Consider the following 18,556-nt stretch of genomic DNA (forward strand, 5'->3'; position numbering starts at 1 on the left):
TGTTAACACCAACTATAAACACCTACTTTTCTATCCATGTTAGACTCCCAGTATAAAAGTAGGAACTACTAACTAGGACAGATTGTTGCTAGACAAGAATTGTTTTTAAAATGTTATGCTTTGTTTCCAAACAACAATTTATTTGGTGGGCTGCACATTTATAGTGAGTTTTATAATAGACTTTATAACGACAAGTTTTCAAAAATCACACTCTATTTATAATTTTTTCAGGAGATAAATCTCCCCCTAAACTTGAACCATCAGATGCATTACCTCTTCCTTCAAACTTGGAGACTAATTCAGAACCACCAACCCTCAAACCAGTAGAACTCAATCCAGAGCAGAGTAAGCTTTACAAAAGAGTAAAATTTGATAATGAATTATATAGCACTTCCATTCAGAAAGAAATAAATGGACACACTCCAGAACATTTACTTGACAGTAATCTCAATGAGTCGACTGTTTCTGCTGTAGCTGAGTCATCAACTGATGTAAACAGACGTACATCCATTCTCTTCTGCAAATCGAAAAGTATAAGCCCCCAAAAGTCTGCAAAGAACACTGAAACCCAGCCAACTTCTCCACAGCTAGGGACCAAAACCTTTTTGTCTGTAGTCCTTCCAAGGTTGGAGACACTTCTGCACCCAAGGAAAAGATCAAGGAGTGCATGTGGAGATTCTGAGGTTGATGATGAGTCCCCTGTAAAGCGCTTGGATACAGGTAAATGTTACAAAACTTATTTGAATGGATGCATCTCAAAAGTTAACATACCTGAAATTGTTAATCTTCAGATTTTAGCACTCGAACAGTTTTTCCTCAGATTCAGTACTCAGATGTAGTTACAGTTCAGAAAATTACCATATCATTTTCTTTATGTTGGCCCTTTGCAATTGGACTTAGTGAACCAAGTTTTCCTTTCTCAGTTTCACTTTAGCAATGGAATTTTCAAGTTAACGTGTCTGGGTGGGTGATATTTTCATTTTTATTTACTTGTTTTCTTACTTCCTATTGTTGCATCCAATGGGAAATACGAATCAGCTGGTTTTTTTTTTTTGAACTTCCCTGTTAAATTAAAAGGAAACTTCATATATGGTGCCAAAACTAGAATTTTTACAAGGAGCATGGAAACTGTACGTTCCATGTGTGGCTTTATTTGATATAATGCATATTTTGCATTTATTTGATATAATACACAAGCTAAGCATATTTTCACATTGTGAAACTGATGACTACGTGTGAGGTGCTTTGCCTACCCATGTGTTTTATGGAAGCATTAAAATCCCAAATAATGACGACATTTCCTTTGCTTTTCTTCTTAAGTCTGTGCACTTTAAATAGATAAATAAATGCAATTTGTATTAGCAAACTATAGTTCTGTTTGGAGAGGTTTGAATAAAACCCTATATGAGGAGGAACAGCAGCATAAGGAAATTACTTATGTATTTCCTTAATGGCTCTTGCTATGACTTCTATTATCACCTTCTGAAATAAGCACTCTGTTTCATTGTTACACTGATAGCCTGTATGCAAGTATGAAAAGAGCATGCAATTTTTCTGTTTCTGAATGAAAGACATAGAAATGTATTTCAAACGTTTATTGTGAAGATGTGCTTTAAAAGCAGACCTAAAAGATCAACCTAATCTAAGAGACGTGCTTTTAGTTTGTTTTTTAATGATCAAAAGAGAAGGGAAATTATTTTATTGCTAGAAAAATAAAATAAGAAAATAATAAGTTTTGGTGCAGAGATATTTTTGGTGTCTTTTTTTTTGGCTTGTTTGCTTTCCCTCATTGGAAAATCCCTGTTTGTTTTGTTTGTTTTGTTTTTCTATGAAAGCTTGGAAGGAGCCCATACATCTAATCTGATACCTTAGTTCTGAAGCAGAAATCAGGTTAAGGTGGTGTGTTGGTAGAAGTGTACTAATCTTCTTTAATGACATAAAAAGCTTTGGTTTCTAAATAATCTAACTTACTGGTCTTTAATCTGGACAGTAAAATCATGTGTCTTTATACAGATTGCATTTTATCACATGCATAATGATTCACTTTATGCTAGATCATGCAGGCAATTAGTCTGAACTATGAAACCGTTATCTTAAACATTCTAAATTTTTTTTTTAATATAGGAAGACTGACTTAATTCTTTAAGTAAATCAGACTAGCTGAATACATTTAAAAACTGTCATGTCATTCATTTTCTCTGTGCAGTGCATGTACATGGGGCAAATATGCTTTTAATTACATTAAAAGAATTATGAATAATTTCTTCTGATTTTAATAGACTTCCCATTTCAGAATTTCTAGGTATTTTGTTATTGTATAATATGCAGGTCAACGATGGTAATAAAATCCAAAGGGTTAAAAGATTTTTATTACTGTTACTATTTTTTAAATAGAATTCTATAACTTCTTCCTGAAAGAAATGGAATACGCATTATGCATGGAATAAAATCTATGCAGAACTATTACTTAGGGAGGTGTTTATGTTTTTGTTTGCTTGTTCAAGAAGAGACTGTCTGTTAACTGAACTCTTCTGGCCAAATTATTTTCAACTGGAAGTATTCTGTTTTTTCCTTGAATAGCACGTGTTTTCTTCAAAGCATATATTGTTCATACAGATGTGCCAACTTATTAAATCTTACTCTTGTGATTCTTTGTCAATTTGAAACAAAAATCTTGCTTTTACATTGCAGACGTTCTTCCTTACATTATTTTGAAACATGTCTCCACAGTAATTTGAGCCAATTTGCAATTGGCAGCTATTTTGAGCTACAATTTAACAGGAAACCAGCACAAACCTTAAACACTTTCCAAGATATAAAATTAGTTGAATTATTTTAGTTTTGCCTATGCAAGCTGTTGTAGATTCATGCAGATGTCTGTGTTCTGATAAGATGAAAAAAAAAAAAAAAAAAAAAGGTTACTGTACACACAATTTCTATTTGGAATTTTTTTCAATGAAGTGTGATTGAATACTGCTGGTAAAATGTTTTTCTTGAGAAGAATTAATCAGATGTGACTCTTTCCCTTCTGAGACATGCCATGGTAGATAAGGCATGCTTCAGGCTCCTTACATGGATTCTTGTGAGTTAGCAACTCCGTGATCGATCACTGTCACTTAGAGAGAATGAGTATTGCATGATTTACTCGTATGAATGTTAAATATCCTCAGTTCTAGTGGATAGAAGAAAAATTACATTAACAGGGACTTCACTTAATATACAAATATACATTGAAACTTTGGTCTCTGGAAAGAAAAACTGGTCAAGAGCTGCACCCAGGCTGCTGGGTCTCATTACTGGTCAGGCACTGCTGTGGAGTTTGTCTGCTGTCACATCTCTTCCTCCTTACCAATGTTGTTTTTTGATTTCATTTCCTCTCTCCGTCATTCTTTAGAGATGCCTTGTTGTTTTTGTTCCTCGCCTTATCCTGTCCTCAAAGTATCCCCCTTTGATGTCACTTGTGTATTTCTACATGAGGTTCAAAAGAAGACTCCAAATTTTACCTAGTTAGGTGAAACCATACTTATTTTGTCTGACATTTCAGTATTGTCATTGACTGCCTGCTATTATTCTCTCTATTATACTGGAGTACAGTTGAGGCTGGTACGCTCGCTAGTTAGTTGCAAGAAAGTTAAATACAGGATCCATTGGTCTACTACTTTAAGTATGGTGTCCCATATGTTACTGGTTTTGTATACAAAATAATTATTGAAATACTAGATTTTTTTTCAGAAATAACTGATAATTGCACTGTATGATTTATCTATCCTTCAAAGAGGCCCAAAAGCAGTCTTTAATATTCTGGCCTCCCTTTATATTTGAATCCTTGTTTAAGAAATTGGAAGCAATACTCTTCTACTGGGGCATTATCACATACATACATACATATAGGTATGTGATAATATATACATAATACCTCTTTCTCCATGGTTGCTATTTGTAAACTGAAAACTACGTACTGGGGGAGATGTGTTTAATTTTTTTCTATTTGTACTAGATAAATCATCTTGTTGCTTTATATAGCATCAAATAATTTCAGCAAGAAGAGAGGTTTTACTCTGGCAATTTTGGTTACGCTGGAGATCACTGTATGATTCTTGAAGTTCTGGTGTGTCAAAAGTTAACTGCTGCAAGTTCAGTGACCCTCCTAAAGTATCTATCACATACTTACAGTGCTCTTTGTTATAAACCTTAGTCCTTCTCATCAGGTCAGGTTAATGTCAGAAAATTAAATGGTGGAGTTATTACATCTGAGGAAAATAAAGCTGATCAATATATATATGAGAGATTTTTATGAAGCATTTAAAAGTTTGCTTTTATCAATATCAAACAAATGAAATCCTGGGAAAAGTGACTGTTTTGAGATGCCTTTTGATTGGTTATTATAAGATGATAAATTAGGCTCGATTAAATTTTTGAAGATGCTCTTGGTTTTATCAGTCGCTTTTCGTAAATGTAGGATAGTAATTTACACTTGCAGTGTTTGTGCTTTATATTTTAAGCAGAAGCTATATATTTAAAATTTGCCATTCTAAAGCAAATACTTTAACTTACCACAGATTTAGAATTGCAAACAATGACTATTACAGTGCAGTTTTCAGTTACTTCTTGGCTAGGCAGCAGTAATAGTTTGGTGTAACTCTAGTTACTCAGTATTCTTCACACTTCCAGCTGCACAGATTTCCTTAGGGCACTGAAACAGATGTAAGCATGCATTTAAAACAGGGATCACTGAATTTGAGAAACACTGCAAAAAACACAGATTTGGGGGAAGAGGGGAGATTATTGTTTTGTAATAACTACTTTGCATGTAGTTGTCAGTATACAACAAACATAATTATACCTTTATAAATCTATTAATAAGCGTTGGCCTGACTTTTGTTTCTGCCTGGCTACTACAAAATATTTTTTGGCACTTAAGAATTGTTTTTAAGTAACCAGTACATGGATTCCACTTGTATGTGATATGTTTCAGATTGTAGGGATGAACGCTTTTAATCAATTTTATTTGGTATGATAAGGACAGAGATTGTATGTGGGGTAAAATAGAACACATGTTGTTTCTTGGATTTCTCAAAATGATTTCTGTTAAATCTTCGCCTCTGGAGCATAAATGAACCCTGAATTTTAACCAAGCTGACATGTGCAGAATTCAATCACCATTCTCTAATGAAAGAGATGGAAGTAAGAAACACTCATCTGAGAACATAATTTATGTTCTCTATCTAAAGAAAATTCTAAGCTAGAGTTAGCTGAGTGAAAAAAATGAATTTTGAAAACAGAATTATTGAAGTCTGGTTATCATAGATAAGAATGGTAGTGTCTGTTGTATATTCATGAGTAAAATGCAGTAATTTGACTAAACCTGTGGACATATCCAGACTCTTTATATGTTGAATTACATCTACTCTTCTTCTTTTTCTTTAGATGCATACTGATTGCTTCCTGTAAAATATGACATGAAATTTAGATATTTAAGCACTTAGTGATGTCCAAAAACATCAGCTGCCTTTCTCCAGGAATTTCAAAGCATGAAGTGTTTTAAGGTGTAAATGCAAACAAAGCATTGGAGATTGTGAAGGCTTGAAAGGAATTGTCCCCTGGCTTGTTAAATTTCTCAGTGTACAGATACGGGGACTAAAGGAGCTCAACTGCTAAGTTGTCAGGATAGAACCAGACTGCACAGTAACACATAAGTACCAAGGAGGCAGAGGAAGCTAAGTTTGACTAGAATATTGCCAACAGTTCTGTGGTGAAGGGGGAAATGTTAGTCTAGTTTTGTTTGCTTATGATAAATTGCCTTTTTATTTTTTAAAATGGGGTGGTAGGCCACCGTAAAACTGACAAATCCCCTAGAGCAGGGGGCAGACTATGGAGAGAAGAGGGGGGCAAAGGAAGAGTGCTCATGTTGTGTTTGGCCCACTAATGCTTCAGACAATAATTCTGGCAGCCCTACTAAATTTTTTGTTAGTTGGATTTATTGAAAATTTTTGAGAAATAGGGTAGGATTTTGTAATACATGTGGAATAAAATAAGAGCATAAGTAAGGAGGACAGGAATGTAAACTATTTTAAACCAGTCAACAGTTGCATCAACATTTAAGCATAAATACTCCTTTTGGTTGATTGCATCTAAAGTATGATATTAACTTCCTCACCATTAAAAACCATTTTGCTTAGTGCTTCTTTAGAGCAGCATAGTCAAGAGCAGTGGGGCTTGATGAACAGCTGGATAAATGTTCTGTTTCTGTGGAGTCTGTGCATGCATAAGCTAAAGTATACAATTTTAGAAACTTTTCTTGGGTTTTAAACCTGTTAATCTCTTTAAAGCACTATCTTTTGAATAACAAAAAAGACAATTATTAGCATCTAACTTAGAGTTGCTGTGTTTTCTAAGATCAATATAACTGAATCTTCTGTTATAATAATAATAAAAATATTTCTAGATGCCCTTCTGTTTTTCTTGATGCTGTAGGAATTGTGGAGGCTTTCACTATATTTTGTCATTTCATATTTTTTGGACTGCTTAGCTCATTCTTGGCCCAGTTTTGGCTTTCTAAAAAATAAAATGTCATAGTACCCTCTGTGCTTCATCTGCGGCATTTAACACTAACTCATTTTTCTGTGTGATACAGATGGTGGGATGAGAACTGGGGTTTATTGAAGGTAATTAAAAAAAAAAAAAAAAAGTTTGGAGATCCATATTATGCTTATGAATTAAGAACACGCTTCCCTTGGTGGTGGGGCTCTGTAGTAACCTACCTTAAAATTCACGCTTTGGTGTTATAGAATCCCTTGTATCAGGAATGTACAGAACCAGAGTTCATCAAATCACCATCATACAGATCACCATTATTTTTGACCTCTTTAGAACATAATTTGCCTACAGGTCTGATTTAAGAGATGGATGATCATAAAAATGAATATGACTCCAGTGGTAACTTCAGGCAATGAAAATAGAAGAAAAAATACAGGTGTCTTGCTCGAATACGAGTGGAGAGAGGGTGAGACAGTCCCCACAAGATGAAACACACTCTTAGAGGGTGGTTTGTTATTTTTTTCCCCAGGTGAGAAAAGATTATATGGTTACAAGCACAAAGAGACCTTCTGCATAAAGAAGAGTTGCAGAACATGGTGGTGTGTACGCTCTCACTGTGTCATACACGTTCTCTGAATCTGTCCATACTGAGATGTAATTCTTATGTCTGGATCACTCCTTACATCAGTTAGTTACACGTTACTTTTCATTCTTCTCCTGTACAATGGTTCTTATTCACCTGAAGTACAAAATGTGACATAGTAAATTGTAAACCCATAAGTGATAAATTGTTAATCCTCCATTTATTGTATTTTTCTAGCTCTTTCTGCTCTGATAGAGCAAAATTCAGGAATGTCATAGTGTTTTGTCAGCCTTCAATCATTCCCTTGATTGCACAGTCTTTCTGTGCCTGTAATCTGTCAGATTGTAAAGATCCCCCATAATGACTTGGAAGAGGGAGGGGATCCTGCCATTGTAGAGTGCTGGACTTGCATCCTCTGCAAAAATAGAGGTTCAAAATGTTTTTACGATGTCAGAAGGAAGATAAACGATGAAAGTTTCTGCTGAGGCAATACTGTAAACAAAATTGAAAACTGGAAGTAAAAGGAAATTCATGTCCTGAAGGCTCCTTTCCATGAAGGAAAATTGGTTTAGAAAATCATGTGCGGCAGTTACACAATACACTGTCAAAGAAGAACCTCCTCCCTGAGCTGATTTATCTAAAATGCCTGGGAAGTGTTTCACTTCGCCCTTTCAAGTCAGACCTCAGGCAAGATTTCCTTTTTAACTGGAAATGCCAGATAAGGAGTAGGGATCCTTTCAGCCAAGTAGGATTGAAGTAGTTACAGCAGAGATGACACTTGAATTGTGGTGCTGTGTATTATTGTATGTGTATGCTTATGCATGCTTCTTAGATAGAAATGCCTGGACAATCTCTTCCACAGATAGAGTGATTGGGAACTGGCACTTTGATGCTCTCTGCTATAGGAAAATACAGTGCTGGTATTTTAAAACTAAAATTTCTTATTTTTCTTCTAATGCTCATAATCTTCCACATAATCGTAGTGTTGACGAAATGCCATTGGTATCTTCAAAGTAGCAGCAATTATCTCCAGTAGATTTAGGAAAAGACAATTAAGTTAATCCTGTAAATCTGGGGATATATGCAGAAGATGCTTAACTATGTACTCTTCTTGGTTTATTAGTTCACTCTCTTCCAACATGAAACTACTCTTCAGTTTATTCTTTGAAGTTCTTGTAGCTAGATCACAAGATCACAATAGGAGCTGTTGTAATAGATTCCACTAATACTTCAGGGAAAAAATAGTAAAAACAGTGATACGTCAAACATGACACTATATCACAAAGACTTGCTTGTTTTGTGTTTTTTTTTTTGTTTTTTTTTTGTTTTTTTTTTCTAGTAATTGCTCAAGATTATAAAACATCTACAGTCTTTTTCAGAGTTAGGTTGACCTATGTGTCAGTCACCGTAAGGAGATGGGAATTATAACCTAATCATTTTGTCTTGCAGAACTTGGTCAATGTGGCAGTACTAAGTAGCTGTGTAACGTTACCCATTTTTATATAACTGCTTTTCAGCTGTTTGTTTGACAAGGACGCCCCCTAAGATGGTCAAACTCACAGGTTTGTTGAAGAAGGCAGGCAATATTACACACTTTAAATATGAATGCTGATTGAAGACTCATTGAACACCAGACGTTGACAGAAAAATCCAATAAACTGAGAAATTGAGGTAGACTACTTGAACAATAACCTTCTGCAAAGAGAATACAATCAGTTGTGGGGGTTTGACTTTCTGTGCACCCAGCCGCTCACTCACTCCCACTCCTTAAAAGAATAGGAGGAGAAAATAACATGAGGAAAAACAAATTAAAAACACACACACACACACACACACACACACACAAAAACAAATAAACAAACAAACAAAAAAAAACTTGTGGGTTGAGATAAATGAAGTTTAATAAGAGGAAAGCAAAGGCCATATGCAGAAGCAGAATAATAATAATAATAGTAAATTATTCTCTAATTCCCATCAGCAGGCTTCTGGGGAAGCAGGGCCTCGGTACACATAGCAGTTGCTTCAGAAGACAAACTCATTCATAATAAATGTTCCCACCTCCTCCTTCGTTCTCCTAGCTTTTATTGCTGTGTGAGGCATTATATGGTATGGAATATCCCTTTAGGGGGATAGTTGGGGTCAGAGTGTCCCAGCAGTGTTCCCTCCCCACCTCTTGCCCACCCCAAGCCTGCTGGCCTTGAGAGCCAGCCTTGATGCTGTGCCAGCACTGCTCAGCAATAGCCAAAACACTGGTGCATTTTAAACACTCTTGTAGCCACCAGCACAAAGCACAACACTATACAGGCTACTGCTGGGAAGCATAAATATAACCTGGACATTTTTACTATACATAAAATACGATTTCAGTTCCAGTCATATATAATGTATATGCAGTCTTGTAATTGCAAGAATACAGAACAAGAGAGCAAGAAAAGCGTTGGTGGTGACCAATGTACTTCCTGCAAAAAAATCAGTATAAGTGCTTATCAGAGAAACAAGAAGATACTGGGAAGAAACAGAATAATGTTCTTGAATCTTGTTCTTTGTTTTTTCATCGATTTTTCTGGGTAGTATTTGTAAGGTTTTGCAAATAGAAATGGTATCAAGTGGCACATATGCTTGAGAATCCTAGATAGTCCTGGAGATAGGTAGATAGGTACTTTTTTTATTTATTTATTTTTTTTTAGGGCATTTTTAATTGATAACTCTCTTCTGTGCTTCGCATTGAAGTAACCAGTGTCCTTCAGCGCTGGTTCCTTCAGCATCTATAGAGGAAACTGTAGTTTCTGCTCACTGTACTGGAATGAGGCAGAAATTAAGAACCAATTTCTCTAAAAGGGGAAATGCGTGGTAAATGGCATGCTTTTTTTTTTTTTTCCTTAATAGAGTAGGATTGTTGGACATGCTTATGTAAGAGCTCTGTTTCTTTTCCTTTTGATACCATTCCTAGCAATTGTGTTCCCCCAGTTAAAGGGAAATATTTACTTTCAAAGAAGGAAGAAAAAAATATGTTGGTAAAAGCTGTGTATAAAATCCTTAAGATAATAACGTAAGAAAAATAACTTACTAGGAAATGGCATAGTCTGCCTCTGTAGGTGCTTCTGGGCAGTTTGCAGTAAGATCAACTGACAGGCAGTGTTCATGCTCTTTCATGATACAAGTTGAGAACAAAGTTTTTAACAATGCCCCTTCAGTTCTCCTTTTTTGTGATTTATCTCAGAATTTGCTAGATGTAAACACAGAAAACTGATCTTAAGTCTTCATAAGTAGTCTTGGCCAACATAATTAGAAGTAAATGTTCCTAAATATTAATGATTTTCTATGGTCATTGTATTTCTTGTATCCTGAATGACATATGATAGATCTATGTGTCATTCAGGCTCTCGAGCCTTGTATTTTGCAACCATCTGTGAGTGTTTTACACATCATAAATTGTATCAACTAGAGCTGACTAAATAATCCAAATTTTTGGTGAATTTTAAATTCCTTAGGCTTGTACGTATGCTTTTTGTGGCTTTTAGTAATACTACTACTGCTGTCATCAGTCTTTTCTATACCACCAGAACAGCTGATGCTCTCTAGAAGTTTTAAAACAATTTTTATGATTTGTTTCTGCTTATATGCTCTGTTTTTCTTTTTTTTTTTTTTCTTCTTTCTGGAATGTTTTCAAACTCTCCCGTTAGTGTTGCCTCTCAGTTGTGTATTTTAAATTGTCTTGAACAATCATCCTACAACACAACGATCCCATTGTTTCGGTGAGAAGAGCAACAGATAATCCTTGTCTTTTGAAAGTTGCAGTTATTAAATATTGATCACTTTTCCCTTCTATTGTGCAGTTCGCGTTCAGCTGTTTTAGCAGACAGAGAGACTTCTTACTCTCAGTTTTCAAAGCAAATTAGTAGATATAGGATGAATTCTTAAGCATTCTTTTGAAACATATCAAACTGACTCTTCTGTGAGCCCCTAAGCGGTATTCATTACATGTTACCTGAACCAACAGAAGTGGAATTTTCTGTTTAGGGTCTTGAAAGCTGTTGTTACTCGGTATGTAGGTGCCATTTCAAGGGCTCACACTGAGCTTTCTTTGCTTTCTTAGAACAATTGTCAAAACAAATTTTAAGCAACTTCATTTTTAAAAACTTAATTTCCAGGGGGACTCCTAACCCCAAAATTTGACACCTTCATGTTAAGAATAACTGGCTCCTATTTTGTCTGCGTCCTGTTAGGACTGAGTTAAGGAATGTAAACTCTGACATGCTCAAATATTCGTCTGTATATTCAGAAAAGAATAATTGTTTCTATTACTCTCACTATGTTCCAGAGTTTCCTGTTGGAAAAAGGCATTTATAGATCTACTGTAAAGTTCAGTTTTTAAAAACTTTGTGGATGCCTTCCTCTTGCTATAATACGCACATTTATGTGTTTAAGAATACAATAGCTTCTGATTATTTATTAACTTAAAGTATTCCTCTATCCTCTCTGTGCATACTTATATACATAAATCCTCTTAAGATAGGGTCATCCTCTTTCTACTTCTTATTGGAGGGATTTTTCGATGCATTTCAAAACCATGTTCTTGATGTGTATCATGCACTTGGAGATTTTTTTCTGTGCTTTTAGTGACTTATATATATTTTCTCTTTCAACAAAGAGGACTGAATCAAAGTGAAACCTTTAATCTAGTTTTCCCCTTTTTAAACTTAAGCTGAGAATCAGTATTAGAATACGTGGAGCACTTGTATCATTTTCACTGTCTCTGACACTGATGTAGGGATGGCTTATTTATTTAAAAGCTCTGTTTCCTTTCAGAGAGACTTAATGGCTTTTTCACTGTCTTCCAGGTTCTCATATTAACTAATATCATGCTGGGTATTTATCTCTTTGGATCCTAATTATTTTCTGTTATCCTCAACATGGAATGGAATCCAATTAAATGATCATTTTGGAGCGCAGAAAGACAATTACATTTGAAGTAATTATTTTGGATCATGTTGGAGACACCAGCCATCCTTAAAACAAACAAACAAAAAAAAGAACACTGTTGGAGGAAGTCTTTGACATATATGAAACTATGCTCTTCATTCAATATATTGCCCCATTTCCGTAAGTTATAAAGTTGTACATGTTGTAGTATATGTGACTCAAATTGGTCGCAGATTTTTACTAGTCCCAGTGTTTTATTCCCCAAACGTGCTTTGTGAGAGCAGGTTAGTTCAGAACACTCCATCTTCATCTTCCCTGCCCAAAAACCCAGTCTGATCTTCTTTGGAGAACTAAAGCATACAAAAGAATGCTCTATTTTGTGCATTTATGTAATTTTAATAAAATACATTTTTTTCTTTATATATATATATTTACTGAAGGCTAACGTTACTCGTGCTGGGTAAGTGCACAAGTCAGGACTTGATTAGTCCTTGCTTAGTAAAAATCAACCAAAATAGTGTTATATAAGTGCTGGTGACTGTGTAAGGCATTTTTTGAATGTTCCCACTTTGTTGGAGTGGTTGAAATTATTTAACTGTTATTTTCATTTCTCAGCTCTTCAGCTGTGGTTTTAATATAGCATGTCATCTTATGTTTTGATATGCTTGTCTTTGCAGCAGGCTATGCATAATACATTTTTAATTGCTTTAGAATAATTTTATACAAGTTCTGCTTCTTTGTTTTTGTTTCAGCAGAACTACAAAATCAGATTGCAGTCTAAAATGCACAGCTCTGTGTTATGTAGTAGTGTTTTGTATGTTCATGGAGTATGCTGCTCCTTGGACTATCCTGGGTTTTGTTCCTCTTTCATTTTTCCAAACGTATGCTGCCTCTCTGCAGTTATCTTTTCCTGCTTCTGTTTATGTGGTATCGACAAGAAGATCCTAACTTGCTTGACGTAGACAGTCAGCCCAAGTTTTGACTGCACTTTAAGAACAAACTGCTTCTGTTACGAAGCTGAAACTTTCCATGATAAACATAATTTTCAGGGAGGAGAGAAACCTTTGAACAACTATTAAGCTGATCTTCTTTGACTTCTTATTTTCTTTTTAAACTGCAGTTAAGATTGACAGTAAACTTCATTATTTGTGATTTTTTTTCCCTTTTCTAGAAAAAAAAAAAAGGAGTTCTGCCTTTGAGTGCTTTTTTGAAGAAACTTAAAAGTAGAGGAGAAATGAAAAAGAAATCATCCAGTAATTAAAGGCCTTTGTTTGATTTGGGGGATTTTTATTTGTTTATTTTCACTAAAATCTCAAGTTTTAGTGAAGGGTGTGTGTGTAAGTAGTTTAGTACCTGACCTAATGAAGTTCTAGTTTGTGTTAGCTCATTTAATCTAACATAGTCATGAGCTCTTGGAAAATTTGAGTGTCTCATGCCAATTTGTTGCAAACTTACCCAGGCTACTAACATGCAAAAGCAGGATGAGTTACGTCTCTCACAGATTTTCTTTATTTGACCTTCTTAGTAATATCTTTTGAGCCAAAAAAAATTAAATTCCTCAAAAGAATTGGGAATTTTTCTAATCTCACTTCTTCCAGTAGATGGAGGAGATTGGGTATTTCTTGGTTCTTGAGAGAAGGAGTTTTATAATGATCTCAAAAACACATTTCCAGTTATAGCATTTAAATGTAGTATATTTGTTTGTGTTTTTTTTTTGGACATCAGTGATACCATAAAGCACATAAATTTAATTGCCTGCTTTTCCTGTCAAGTTTTTTTCAAGTTTTTTTTTCCTGTCACTTGGGAACCACTGCATTTGTGTGACCACATATGTGTGTTTCACTTAAACTAAGTGTTGAGGTTCCTTTCTTAAAATACTGCATATTCCTTACAATTTCTGCATATTACTTACAGTTTCTGACGAATAGACTGTATAAACTGAGCCTCCTGGACTATGTAAGCTGATATCATTAAGGGCTTGATATTCAGGAAAATTGCTCCTGCTGATAGTCTCATTTTCTTCATTTTTCATTCCGCAAGCAAGGGATAAATATGTTGGGGGGAGGACAGGTGGAATTACTGTAGTCCTCAAAACCTACATTAGTGAAGTAAATGAGTTGTTAAACTTCTGATATAGTCTGTTTGAACTGGACTGCCAGTGCAGAGAGCCGTCCCCGTTGTTATAGTTGTATGTTCCTGTTGCTTCCCTTGTTTCTCAATATCAGCAGTCATGCAGTTACTTGGTTGCTTTTCCCAGTGTGTGGCTGAAAACTAGTTCAACACGTGGTCTTGCATTTCTTCGTACTGACAGGGATCAAGATGAGACGAAACCATTGGAAGGGACTGAGAGCACTAAACCATCCCTTTCAGTGGCAGCCCAGTCATAAACTTACTGAAGCAATCAAAATGGGAAGCCGGTCCCTGATCTTTTTTCTCCTAGGTATACGTACACATACAGCACAGGTGTACACAGACACATAGCCAAGTTGTATTTGGGTTGAACATACCATGCGTGTTTAATCTCATAAGAAGATGTATTTCCTTTCACTTTCTCAGTCCATTGGGAACCTGAACCCTGCTCTGGTTCTGGTAGCAGTATTTACTCGACCTGTCTGTAGAATTAAAATGAAATCTGTAAGGTAACTTGTTTCTGTGGTTGGTGTATATTAACTAGGTGCCTGCTTGTGGCAGGGTGAAAACAAAACAGTCTTTACAATCCACTTGAAAAATAGGCCTCACATATCTAAGAACAGAAAAGTTACGTGTAGAGACTTAAGATCACCTTTCTATCTTTGCAGAAAAGTTGTTTAGTTTTTCATCTTATGTGCTATATAAAGTGTACAATGATAGTTTTACAGGGGAATTTAGGCTTTCTCATAAAGCCTACTCTTTTTCAACAGGCCACTCAACGTAGTCTAGGACAGAGCTTCTACTTAATCCCCAGCTATTTATACTGATTTGCTTCAATTGAAATCAAAATTAATATTCTTAAATATTAAAAAAAAAAAAAAAAAAAAAGTACCTAAGCACTCTTAAATCTAGTGTAAAGTAAATGCTAATGAAAGGGAATGCTCATATTCAGTAATCTCTTAGATTACTGAATAAATTCTTCTTTCTTTTAAAAAACATTAAAACTTAATTGAAAGGGAACGTCTTCTGGAGGGGATCATTGAATGGAAACCCTTTGAAATATGCCTGGATCATACAAAGTGGCTTGCTAAGCTAAAGTTCATAGTTCTCATCCTTCTTTCTATAGAGGGATGCAACAGACAAACTGAAACAATTAGAACTCAAAAAGGGGAATCCTGTCATAATTTGCTTTTATTTCAGTACCCTATGTAGAGATGTGAAGATACGTAAGCTGAAATAACTGTGTCTGAATGAACAAAGAATATGATGACTTTTAAGATTGATAATATGATGGCTATGATGGATAGTTCTTTCTTGCATTATGAGAAGCATGCAGGTTATGCACACAGAATTAAAATTTTTAATTTGTTGTAAGGAAATAAATGTGCTCAGAATTGAGTTCAGGTTAAAATTTTGTTCTCCTTGTGGTAGTGTATTGGAAGCTAGTTCCATTGTTTTAAACCAGTTCACTTTTGATGATATCCTGGAGTCTGTGTTGGATACTTTATTTTAAAAAAAAATAATTCAGAAAACAGAAAAAAGTTCTAACTGTTTTTTTCCCTTTGGGAAATTTCTTTAGAATGTTAGCTTAAACCACTTTGTTGGTCTGTTTTAATCAAATTTATGATGGGTAAATTTACATTGGCTTTACGATGGGTTTCACAAACTCACTCCATGAATTTTCCAGCAAGTTCTGCTTATAAGAACTATGTTTTTAGAGAATTAGCAGACCAGACCAGGATTGATGACAGCCCACCAAATTAGTAGCTTGTAATGTAAAAGCTTTCTGTTACGTGTTCATTACAGTTGTGAAGTAAAAATACTCAGATGTATCTGAACTTGAATAAGGAGAAAGATTGTAAAAAAAAAAAAAAAAAAAAATTAATTAATTAATCAAAAAAAAAAACATATGCATATTATTAATTTTTTGATCCCAGAAAATTGACATGATGTTAATTTGAAATTACTAAAATGAAAGGACTTCTTTCAGGAAGAGCTAGCTAACTTCATAAGAAAATCCCTCCCACTTTTTACTTTCAGTAATTGAAAAGGATTTTTCAGTAGTTCTGGATTGATGTTTGTAACCCTGTTTTCAAATGAATTTTCTGTTGACTTGGTAAATCTGTCTATGGTTTGTAACATTTTTTTCCTTGGTTTTTCTACCCAGCTTCTGCGGCTTGACTGTCTTAATGTACTACATGTTGGAAGCATTACGTACAGAGACTAACTTGATATTGTTTGGCATTTCCCATATTGAAATCTTCACCTTTTTTTATGTTACCTAAATTTCCATCCTAACTTTAAAAACTGGACTACAGGATCCTACTATTTATAATACTGTGTTTTGAAAATGAAATATTTTGTTCATGTTCTTTCTTTTTCATCCTATCAAAATGCTTAAGAGGTACAGAACAATAATTATACAATGTGTGTGTATATAAAATTGTTAATGAAATGGTGTGGTTTTTTCCAGTTTGATGCAGTTTATTTCTGTGTTGTGCTGTAGGTCTCTCAAATGGTTTTGGAGATGGAAGTAAAGAGAGAGCATTAGATGATACTCCGGGGAGAAAAGTTGAACCTCGTCGTCGCTGTGCATCAGAATCTAGTATTTCATCTAGTAACAGTCTTTTGTGTAACACCAGGTAAAACTGAATATCAAATACAAATTTGAGGTTGAATATGTCAGTTTTCTGTGCTGCTTGTGACCCACATAGCAGGATTGAATACGTTTTAGAAAAAAAGAGTGCATTTCATTTTTCTCGGTGGTGTGTTAAACATGAGACGCCTAATAGGATTGCTAGTATTCCTTTGTTGTATTCAGGTTATTGCAACTCCAGGCACACTTTATACTTGACTGCACTTGTCTTGCTCTCCTGCTCTGTATAAATACATATAGATGGATAGATATATATGCATGTTATGTGTGTACAATTTAGTTTTAATTGCCTTCACAGTCCTGAACACTAAAAATGTGTGTGTTTAATCAGTGGGGATGGGGACAGGGAGCAATCTCCAAAGCTGAGTCTTCTCCGTAGGGAAGGTGAATTCAGCAGCCGTGAAACTGTGGGTTGTCAGTGTGTGATTCAGACCACCGGGTAGTTTCTGCAGTGGTGACGGTACCTACCCATATACCAACTGGTGACTGTCTCTCTGTGAAGCCCGTTGTTAAAGATAGGATAGGACTGTTGGAACGGTCACCTCTGTCACTACTGATGTCTACTTCTCCATCACCAATGGTGCACTGTCTTCCAAAAGCCTTCATGTAACTATCTCCAGTCCTGGGCTATGACAGTTGAGGAAGTAACATGTCAGTAGAGTTGAATGGGTTTGTTTGGGTCCATGGAATGACGGTTGCTGATATGTGTTGTCTTGGCCTAGAAATACGGGTGGCAGTGGTACACGACTTTCATGTTCATGGGATGAGAGATGTGAAGAAGTTTGAAAATTAGTAATAGAAGAACAGAGTTTGTTACAGTAGGATAGAGCATACAGGAGTATAGGATGAATCTGTGGGGTTTGTGTGGGAGAGGGAGTTTTTTATTGTTTTTTAAAGAAGACACTAGTTCATTTGTTCATGATTGGTATTAAATTACCTAAGGGAGTGGTGTTAATGCATTCATGTCAAAAAGGCTTTCAGGAGCAAAGAGAATTTAATATTGGGTCTCTTGTGAATGTGATATATTGAGGATACGACTTAGAATAACTACTGTTCACATTCTTTGATCTCTTGAACTCAGGTGTACAATAAGACTCTTGAGAACAACTTTCTCACTTTGTGTATAGACATTAGTATCACAAGTGAAAGATTCAAATTTGTAATGAAAAGTGAAAGAGAAAATAATTGCATTTTCTGTTTAGTGGGACTATTGGAGCAGAGGGAACGTGTTTCTATGTGTCCAGTATTCATTTTCTAACACTGGAGACAATGCAGCTGCTCATGCTGAATGTGTATAACCTGCACTAAAGTTGAAGTGCAATTGCATTCTGCTTGTCTTTTGCTAATAACAAACCAATTAAGTGCATGAAATTTTGTAGCTTTTGTGGTGGTTAACTTTTTTTGTTACGTGGAATCCATTCAGAGTTTGTCGCTCTGATTTTTACCATGTATGATTCCAAATTCTTGTTCAGAGTCTTCATTTTTAGGGAACAATGTTAATTTATCAAGGGATGGTCTTTAATATCCATACTTTTGCAGTTTCAGCCTACCAAAGTGTGGTAAAGGTAAACCAGCGCTTATACGAAGACACACATTGGAAGATCGAAGTGAATTGATATCATGCATTGAAAATGGAAACTATGCCAAAGCAGCAAGAATTGCAGCTGGTAACTGCTATTTATAAATAAATGTTTTCTTAATAATACCATGCAGCTATATTTCGTCCA

The 18,556-nt window shown here is 35.2% G+C and overlaps 1 protein-coding gene across 6 annotated transcripts in view; it reads left to right on the forward strand.

Annotated features, from left to right (window-relative positions):
• The window catches only part of BRD1 (bromodomain containing 1), a 59,823-nt gene that overhangs the window by 31,889 nt on the left and 9,378 nt on the right, over positions 1–18,556 (forward strand). For 3 of the 6 annotated variants that reach the window (XM_084498287.1, XM_084498288.1, XM_084498291.1), the window contains 3 exons: positions 232–720; positions 16,680–16,815; positions 18,369–18,496. In XM_084498287.1, the coding sequence (XP_084354413.1) occupies positions 232–720; positions 16,680–16,815; positions 18,369–18,496 (753 nt within the window). Of the gene's footprint in view, positions 1–231; positions 721–11,961; positions 12,224–16,679; positions 16,816–18,368; positions 18,497–18,556 lie in introns of those variants that run through there. The other 3 variants (XR_014685910.1, XM_084498289.1, XM_084498290.1) reach the window with 3 other exon arrangements.

The sequence above is a fragment of the Aythya ferina genome, assembly GCF_964211825.1.
Source record: "Aythya ferina genome assembly, chromosome: 1".
NCBI classification, from domain to species: Eukaryota; Metazoa; Chordata; class Aves; order Anseriformes; family Anatidae; genus Aythya; species Aythya ferina.